Consider the following 10,302-nt stretch of genomic DNA (forward strand, 5'->3'; position numbering starts at 1 on the left):
GCTATTTGGTGCACATTTTGTGTGTGTGTGTGTGTGTGTGTGTGTGTGTGTGTGTGTAGTTGTGTGTTATATGTGTGACTGTACATGTGGGGATGTTTCCTGTTTATACCTTCTGATAGAGGGTGGTCCCGTTGGTGTCATTCCCCACAGCAACCATCTTGTAGTCGGTGGCATACTGAAACATAAAGGGAAGAAAACTTGTTTTAGGTCATCTTGTTTGATGCTGTTTGTTCATATTCTTTTGTGTCAACATGCGAATGTCTGCAAATTTCTGTTCTGTATCCTGATACGCATCCACTTTATAACAGAGGCCAATAAAGTTTCATTTCAAGTGCCTGTTAATGTAAACTGGAAGTAAATGAGTGTATTTACATGCATTATCCTAGTTCTCTGTTAGTGCCTGTCAATAAAATATCCTGGATTTTGAAAGCTACATAAGTGAGTAGCTGTGTCCCAATTCAGGGGCTGCATCCTTCGGAGGCTGCATTTGAAAACCGATTGTGTCCCAGTGGCGTGACTGGACTGTCCCATTTCGAAGGCTGTTTCAAATGCGGCCGACAAAGGCAGCCTTCTTTTCCTGGGCAACAAAGGGCCACACCTGTGTAGACCATGTCCTCTGTAGGATCCATTCTGAGAGTCCATGAGAGTCCATGCTAGCTGGACTCCAGGACTTCAGGTCTCTGATCACTACCTGACATCTACATCTGACATCAGCTCGCTACAGTAGTTGCTAGTCAGTTAAAGAAAAGATACTGTATGATGCTGATGACGGTCTGGGCACTCGTTACTGTTTGTTTACTGGTCATGAGATGGAGAAGTCAATAAAGCAAACCTGGACAATGTTACAATTATGGACACAAGGAGATGAATAGCCAGGTTACTCTATGCTCCAGGCACTATATGAAAAACGATCAAAAACATGGTGAAACTCAAAAATGTGGCACTTGTGTACAAATGAAGGTGCTTCAATGAATTCGACCCAGAGTCAGATGAAAAGTTTATGTTAATGTGCTCAGTACAGAGCTGGAGCAGGGAGGCTGTTGGCTTAGGATAAAAAGTGGAAGCTGGGGGAAACTACAGAAGCACATTACATTCATGAAAGAAGAAAGTGAGAGACCTGAGGCCTTAGCTCATAATGATCATAATCAGAAAATATGAAAACACTATCACAATTATTAGATGGTGTTTAATATTTTATGAGATTCTGATCTCGTAATTATGAGACAGGTTAAGGTGGTTGCAGTCATCACATGACAGCACCAGGTTTAATTATTTTATTTCCTCCTTGGTTTGACGCAGTGGGACGTATTAATGTCACTCAGTAACGTCGATGGAATCATTTTTATTATTAGTGTGGAATCCTGTGCCTGTGTAAATAGCCAATCAGATCAGATGATGAAGTCATGATTGTGTACGTGAGGTTAATGAAAAGCAGAAGTATCTCACCACTTGAGAGTTCATGTGTCAGACACTGAGAGTGACAATAAGATAAGGAGAAATAATAAGTGTGTCAACATCACACAGACGTCTAACGTCCTTCAGGTCGTTCAGACAGAACTCTGATCTCTGTTTGTTCAGCTGCAGCTAAACCAGCACACCATGTTTCAGGGACACAGAGTCATTCAAAAGTCTTTCAAAAACTGTCACTATATCTAAATACTATGGTAACATTTGGTAACAGCTATCAAAATAAATCAATTAAGCACAATAAAATGATCAGGTCATAGAATTTGAGATCAGGATCTTTTTTTCAGGAAATTATAAGATAACTCCTCCAATTTTTCTTTCCTCTGGTGAATTCAATGCACTTCTGTAGGAAACAGCTGAACTGAAATGTAAAAACTGAGAATTTGTGCTTTCAGAGGGAGTTAACGTGGTGTAACATGGTGTAACATGGTGTTTTCTTGATGGCTAGTGCTTCTGTTTTTCATAAAGAAGTAGTTACACCATGTAAGGATTACATTACTGAGCAACTTTAGAGTTGCTGGTATATATATCTGTTTAACTTAGGCTAGCTCTGTATCCAGGTTTTATGCTAAGCTAAGCTTCTGCCTCAGAGCTCCAGCTCTGTACTCAACCTGCATCGCTCACTGACAGAAAGAGAATAAATGCGTGAGATGGGGGCCAGATTTTAAGACGGCGTCTCTGCTTTAAAAGGAGACAAACAGCCCTGCAACAACGCTGTCCCCCCCTCTCTGCTTTTCGTCAAACAGCTCTATTGGATGAAGGTTTCCAGCATCTATACAGACCTGTGTGGACTTTAAAACAGGCTGTACACATTTGTTAAATGTCTGTTTAAACATCTAGCTGCTTGTCATTTTGTGTAAGTCTCCCCTCTCCTCTGCTTTCTTGGTTTAATCCACACTTGGACACTTTCCACAGGGGCTCTACCACTGTATAGGCTTGATGGGGAGGGGGGGTGAGTATTGAACTCCATGACCTGACTGCACTTTGAAACTCCATTTACTCTCCCCGTGAGAAGTCAACAACTTGTTTGCAGGAAGTTTGAGGCAATCGGTTCAATTACGTGAGTGTGTGTGTGTCCCAGTGTGTGTGTGTGGTAAGTGCATACTATATCTATAGTGTTTTTGTGTGCAGAGCCATTTTGTGTCCCCACATCCCCAAATATTGAACTTTCCTGGTTCCTTATTTTAGCCTTAACAGACAGGATCATAATTCTAGGAAGTGGAGCGGGCCATGTTCAAAAGCAGCGAGGCGAGGTGGGTTGCTAGGCTGGCTGGAATGGAATGGTCTCGCCATGGTAACGGCTGGTTAGGGACAAGGAAGAGAGGCATTGGGGCGAGCAGCGGAGAGCAGCCGGTCTCTATTCTGAACATCTCCTCATTAAGAGGCTCTCAACGCTACAGCCAGAAAATGAACATGGAGCGGCATCCGTGTGGTTGGTGAAATAAATTCTGATGAACAATACGCACTAGACACAGGTGGTAAAGAAAAACAGACAGAAAGCAGTGATGGAGTCGGCAGTGTGGTGAAGTGAGGAGCTGGCACTCACAGAACGGAAAGCAGCAGCCACCAGGTTTGCTGGGAATAGATTCCTGTAAAGGGGAGAGAAAAACAAGTTAGATCCACAGACAGTTAGAGTTATTCTATACGCTTCTTCCTCGGTTTGATTTCATGTAATTAACCAAGGATTCTGGTAATACTTAAAAACTGTGACAAAACAAAAACTGAATACTAGACTTGACAAGTCTTTCAAAACCAAGTGGTTAACCCATCCGAACAGTAAATTGTTCACAGGATTTGTTTGTCATCACACACTCTGTACTTTGGCTCTTTTCCCAGGGTCCACTGCTCCCTAAATTCCCTGACAGTGCAGTTGTTCTGGCCCTGATCTGCCGTCTGGTTCATCTTCTATTAAAACAAATCAGCAAAGTCTTTACTAAGATTACATATTCCTGGAGGTTACCCTGTGTTCATTTACACATTTGGCATAAAAGTCTAAAGTTATAAGACACATTTGGTGTAAATGTGGTTACCTCTGAATTCTGTTGTTTGTAGATGCCACACAACCAGTCACACATGAGTCAGCATGCTTTAGCTTCATGGCTCTGTCTCTAGATAATAAACTTAATTTGTCTTTGCACTTATCTCCTTATGAAAACAAGTTTGACATTTACACATTTACAGCCAAGAGCATTTTAGCTCGTCCTCACCTCACACAGGGAACTGTAATTTTAGATTAAAGGTTAAAGTCACCGTCTTGAGGTCTAGGGTTGTGATATGAACATTTATGACCATAAACAGACAGTTCTGTAATAGCTGGGGTGTTACTGGTATGCACAGACACAGGCTGCCATTTCCATGCATGTTGTGTACAGTGTTTGGTTTATGGCTCATTGACAGCACAGATAGAGTCAACACTCTGCAGAAACCGTGGAGAGTGCATCAAAGCCACCATATTACAGGAGATTCACTTTTATATAAAACTAAAAGACGTTATATGTTATACAGCAAATGTTGTTAAAGTTGCATTTTCAAAAATAACTGATTCCTCTCACTACAGAATGAATCAAATCCATTCAGACCAGTTTGCAGCATTTGAACTGGAAAGCATCCAGTCAACTGCTGGCCAACTGGGAATTGCTTTAAGGCGGCTAATAACTCAATATAACTCAACTATTCCACATAAAATATTACAAAATCAATTTGTAAAATAAATGAATGTGGTTTACCAGTGTGTTCGTTAGTGAAGCAATCAGTTGTTAGAGAGTAAGCTATGCAATAGCATTATTCTACAGTCATGCTAGCTGCGCTCAGTGAGGCTATAAGCTAAACGCTAACGCTAAATGCTGACATAATCCTGATGTTTAGCAGGTTTAAGTGTCACCATGTTACCGTTTTTGTTTTCAGTCAGGCCCAAAGTGGCAGACCAACTGACCAACAGACAGAACGCTACAAACATGTTTCAATGTTGTTAAAATATTTGTCTCATTTTATCACTAATGTGTTGTTTGACTTTTTCCATCACTTCTGCTCTTTGTGCTCACACATTAAATCTGTCCGTAACATAATAAACTGCAGAACAGTCTATCTACTGAGATCAGACAGGCAGCATCATAGTGTCTTTGAAAACTCTTCTTCAAACATCCCTTTATTGGTAAGCTCTTAGGAGTGTTTAATATGTTGTTGTGTTTTATTTTCCCACTATATGGACAATTTATATTTTCATGTAACTTACCTCTGTTTTAGGATGTGTTTGTTTTTCCTTTGTTTTTGATTGCTGTTTTTAAATTCCACCTTTTCTTTCTGTTTCAACACTTTGAAACTTGAAAAGTGCTATATAAATACATTTTATTATTATTATTATAACAGCAGACATTGCTCCACATTAAACATCATAGATATGGATATCAGACAAATACAAATGCCCATTATTAATATCTGCTGTACAATCCAAAAACTGTCCGCAATTGCATTTTGGCAGTAACTTAAATTCTTAAGCAAGAAACAAAATCAAACTGAAGTAAGAGATGAGGTGGTGATGTGACAGTTCATGAGCTATATTCATGAGAGCCACACTATGATAATATTCAGCTTTGAAGGCAGTTCATTATTCATTTTATAGATGGACAGTCTGGTTTGGTCCTTTTTGTCACCACTATAAATCCATTTTAAAATCTTCTTTCTTGACAGTCTGTGAAGGCACCATGCAGAGTTTATTTTCACTTCTGTAAGTAAAGCACACAGGGATTACTGCAAGCCTGAAGGCCTGTTCCATGTATCTGTGTGTGTTTCTTGTAACTTTATCCTCTAGGGTCACACAGTATTGTGCAAAGAAATACAGACTTTGCTCACATTTATTCCCATGGCCAGACCAAAGCCAAGCAATTCAGGCATAACCCCTTGACCTCCATCAACCCTGCCTTCAGTCCGGGGTCAAATGCTGCTTCAGCTGTTAAATATGGTAGCTCCACTGGCCACACTGGCAGGTAGCCATGTTATCTTCACTTTGTCATTTCTTTTCTTTCCTAATGCCGCCGAGAAATGTAATTATTCAGTTAAAGTCTTGCTGCCACACATGATTTCTTAAACGCTTCTCCTCTCTGTGAGGGTGGTCAGGTTTCCTGCTATCACATGACCGAGGTGAGAATCTGGATTAACCCTGGGAAACCAGAGCTGAGAACTGGCATGCTTTTCCCACAGAGGCTCGCCAGAGCCCCACTGCCTCCTTTCTGTGGGCTGATTTTTAAAGCTCTGTTACATAACGGCTTGATTTCCTAATTAAATGAAGCCAAACATCGTATACAATCCGTCAAATTCAAGAAATCAGGTTTATTCATCTAATGTGGTCTGGAGTGGTTCTGTCTTTGTGTTGACTTTTGGCTTTTTTTACATCCTATGTCAAACACTTGAAGCTACTTTATTGCACAACAGCAAATTATGAGTGGTTCACCCAACGCAGATGTAATAAAACAGCTATTCTTTATTGAATTTTATCCTTGTACTTAATTAAACATTTTGTTTTAAAGAAGCAAAACTGCCTGCAAACCTCGGCATGATGACACAGTAATGTGTAGAAAATGTTGAAATATCAAACATTTTTATCTCCTAAACAGAATCTGGAAACACAGCCCTGTTCAGTTTACTTAATTTTTAGTTTGTATAAAAAATGTCAACTCTATCACTGAACATCATTAAAAAGTTGTACTGTACTGTACTGTATACTGTATGCTTTGTGTGAATTTATTTGGGAGTTTGAACATGATATAAATTTGTGTGCAGAAAGTGTTTGCGTTCTGTGTGAATAAATCATTTTTTCAGCTCAAATCATAAAGAGTGGTAAGAGTTTTAAGAGAATGGAGTTAAGCTTCTGTCAAATATGTAAATACCTGTAATTCTCTCCAGCAACTCTGTTCACAATGTTTAAATCATGGTCTCATTAAAGTCAGTCAGAATCTGCAATATTCTTACTTTCTTTGTTTTAATGACAGCTTGGGTCATGCAGAACTGTCAAAACTTGCTTTGGTGTTGCCGTCACCGGCCCAACTAATGATAATAATAAGGTTTAGAGCGCCTCTTTCAGTCTTCTTCGCTGTTGTGTGTAAATATAAACCACATCACTTCTAGGGCACTAGGTATTCACATATAGAGACACATCTAATAAATGTAACATGACTAACAGTGACTGTAGTGAGGTGCAGCGGTGCTCAGAGCAACACCGCCAACACCAGCACGCTATTGTGCTCACAGTGACAATGCTAACATGTTGCCGATCAGCAGGTACAATGTTTATCATCTTAGATTAGCACGTTAGCTGAGGATGATTTGGAATAGTTTCTGAGGAATTTAGTCATGGACCAAAGTGGGAGTGTCCTCCAAAGAAGAGCGATACATCTACTACATCATCATTCCTTGACCTTAATCATGTATTTATTATTGTAACCATGGCAACTAAGTTCCCCAAACCTTAACAAATTAATATTTTATCCAAAACCATGATCTTTCCCTAAACCTAAGCAAACTTTAACCTGAGCATTTCATAGGACAGATTTATTTTCAGCATTATTTGTAGAGACATGATGTCGTCCTGCTGATGAAATCAGAAAATGTAGAGGGCAAGCTGCCGATATTGTTGTTTAATTCAGAGGATTTGTTGACCATAGTATTGGGCAAATTCAACCTAGGCCCTGAAGGAGGAGCAACATGAAAAGACAGGAGATCACCAAAGTTGTTACAACTCATGCTGTGAAGGACACGAAGGCACAGGAGTATTTTGCTAATCAGTTAGTATGAGTAGCATATTCCTTAAGTTACCAACTTAGCTAAAGTGTTACAGTATTACAGTACATGGACAGTGTCGCTCTAATCTCACTTTGAGTTCATAAAATGAACAGGTACAAAGTGGATACTGGTTCTACGTCAAAACAAACATTACATGTTTTAGGGAAACTGAAATGCCTCTTTTTGTGTCACATCAACCTTTGAATTTGACACGCCAGAGATCAAAGTGGGATTCGGACTCCTGGTATTGAGAGTTGAAGTAACCTCCACGTAGAGCAAAAGAACAACTTATTATGACAATATTTGCGCTTGAATATCACGCCAAAGTTAAACACTTTGATGCTTTGAATGGTAAAAATCTCTGGGGAAACACTGAATGATTATCCCATTTAAACACACTCTAAACTGTGCAGCCTCAGCCACAGAGGAATAAAAAGAAAAGAAAGTATTGGCTTTCAATCTTGTACTGGTCTAATCCTTCCTCTGATGTTTTGAACAGCTGGCCCCAGTGCAAAAATAGAGTCTGACTGTAAAGTGTAAGACTGAGAAATGAAAGCAGACTGTCCACCTGCTATCGTGATAAGGCTGAAAAGCCAACAGCAGCAGACAGTGCTCAGTTTGTACTACGCTGTACTGCCGGGGTTTATTCCTTTATCCCTTCCTCAAAATACACTCCACTCTTTCAACAGCTGTCAGCTTTCCCCCCCACACTGTGGGAACTTATTCTTAGGACTCCTCCTGTCTGGGTCACTGAAGGCCACTGAGCATTCAGATATCTACAGGCTGAGGCTGCCAGTAGCTGTTCTTTTTACCTTTTACACAAAACATTTTCACATTCAGCAAATTCAAAAACAGTTCACGAGATCTTGACGTGCCTCTGCAGAAGTCAACCATGAAACACCCCGTTCACGTTCCTGCACAAAGAAGAAAAGATTGATAAAGCTACTCTGTTGCTAGTGAAGGGGCTAAATTCAAAGTCTTACTCTTGATTGTTCACCCACTGAAAGGAACGTGAGCTGAGTTTAGACCATCATGAGGCTAGATTTACTGATGATGTGTTGTTGCTATAGTAACTCTGCAACAACAGAATTACTACTAGAAAAACTGAAAAATAGACCAGTGTTTCATATTATTATTATAAAGAACATTTGATTAGTATGACTGATGCATTGACATATGAGCAACATTTTACTGTTGTAGTCGGCTGAGTTGGAGCTAATTTGTTCCCACAAAGCAAGAAGTGAGAGGCTGAGAAGGAACTTCTATCCCCAGAGCCATACGGGCCATAAACTTTTACCCACTGTCAGCTCCTGCTGCATGGTTGTTTGGCTGCACATCCTGACGAGGGAAGGTCTACTTTTGCTGCATTTTTGGCGTATTTGCACAATCTTATACTTACATTAATTATATCATTTTAATACCTTTTACATTCTACTTTTAGATTCATATTATTTTATTTTTATAATTAATACATTATTTTTTATCAGCACAGTTAGTTTCACCATAGTTGTACCTTCTGCATGGGACAATAAAGTTTCCTTGATCTTTGAGTTTCCCTCTGAAATTAGAATAATGTATTAAGTAGCACAAAACGGAAATACTCAAGTAAAGTGCAAGCACTTCTAAACTGTACTGTAAGTACTTATGTGTAGTATATTAGTTAATTAGTTACTTTCCGACCTTGGCTAAACTGCATCTGGAGGAACAGTTTGAGGATGGGAGTAGCTTTTTCTACATGTTAATTTTCAATGAAAATGATTTGTGCAGGTGATGGATGCTGGACAGGAGTCTGTAATGATGGGGTGATCACTCATGTAACAAGATTCAACTACCCAGCTGCTAAAGCCTGTGTGCATGGGACTTTTTTTGATGGTGTCAACTTAGAAGAAGAACATGTGCAGTTTGTGGAGTCTTCCAATTGAATTGCAAATCAAGGCACTTTTAGGAGTTACACAACACTCTCATGGTCAACGTTTTTGAGGAGTTAGGGGGCAGGAATCACCGTTTACATCTGTGTACTTCTCTACAAACTAACAGGGAGGAGACCTTCTATTGTAAGGGGTCTTATACTTTCACACACATCACCAACAGTGGGTTAAGTAGCTCATTAATGAAATGCCCATCCTATGATAGTCATATAGGATAACTTGGGTGTTTTTCTTTAATAATGCCACAGTGTACCACCATGTGCTCTGCTTACTACGCCCGCCAATGTCTTTCTGAGCGTGTGTGCGCGCAATCCTCGGATCGCTCCATGCGTGTAGTGTTACCATTGCGCCTGGAGCATGATGTGCCACAATTCCCCTCAGAACTACTACAAAGTCACATCAGCCTGCGTCTCATTCACCAGTGACCTAAATATCAGTGTTTGATGTGTCAGATTGTTGCAGATGGGTGGAGTGTTGCTTCAGTACCTGGCCAGATCCAGAAAGGAGTCCGCCGTCTCCTTGTCGCTGCTGACACTCTCCAGCCCCAGATTGTTGGTGTTCAGAGCTCCCGCGCCCACGCCGGGTTTAATGATGAAAGCCAGGGCCACCCCGATCCCCGAGGCGATCAGCGTGGTCACCAGAAAGTAGGCGACTGCGATGCCCCCCAGCTTGCCCAGGGAGCGTGTGTCCAGGCTGGCGGCGCCGGAGACGAGGCTGCAGACGACCAGGGGCAGGATGATCATCTTCAGCATCCGGAGCAGCATCTCTCCGGGGAAGGCGAAGTAGGTCATCTGCGCTTTGGTCAGGTTCATGTTGCGGACCATCATGCCGAGCCCGACGCCCACCAGCACCCCGGACACCGTCATGATCACAAGTAGGTTCTTCCTCAGAAACTCCATCAGCTTCTCCAAGAAACTCTTCCTCGCGCCTTTCTCCAGGATCCTGTCGGTGGAGGCCGAGCTGGGCATGGCGTGTCCGTTGATCTCGCTCTTTTTCTCCATCCTTTTCCTCTTCAGAGCAGCGTGGGAAGCTCAGTCCGGTTACAGGCAGCGTGGGCGCACTCTGCTGCGTGAAGGCTGGTCCGGTGTGAAGCTGAGCTCAGAGTAGAGAGAGAGCCAATGGAGAATGGGCG

At 41.2% G+C, this 10,302-nt stretch overlaps 1 protein-coding gene across 1 annotated transcript in view; it reads right to left on the minus strand.

Moving 5' to 3' along the window:
- slc1a4 (solute carrier family 1 member 4) overlaps positions 1-10,302 on the minus strand; it is a 24,154-nt gene extending 13,852 nt beyond the window's left edge. The window contains exons 1-3 of the mRNA XM_023425839.2: positions 9,657-10,302; positions 3,014-3,056; positions 110-175 (exon numbers count right to left, since the gene is read on the minus strand). Coding sequence (XP_023281607.1) covers positions 110-175; positions 3,014-3,056; positions 9,657-10,171 — 624 coding nt within the window. The 5' untranslated portion in view covers positions 10,172-10,302. The remainder of the gene's footprint in view (positions 1-109; positions 176-3,013; positions 3,057-9,656) is intronic.

Source organism: Seriola lalandi, unplaced genomic scaffold (assembly GCF_002814215.2).
Source record: "Seriola lalandi dorsalis isolate HSWRI2012SDOR001 ecotype SW California unplaced genomic scaffold, Sedor1 jcf7180002054795, whole genome shotgun sequence".
NCBI classification, from domain to species: Eukaryota; Metazoa; Chordata; class Actinopteri; order Carangiformes; family Carangidae; genus Seriola; species Seriola lalandi.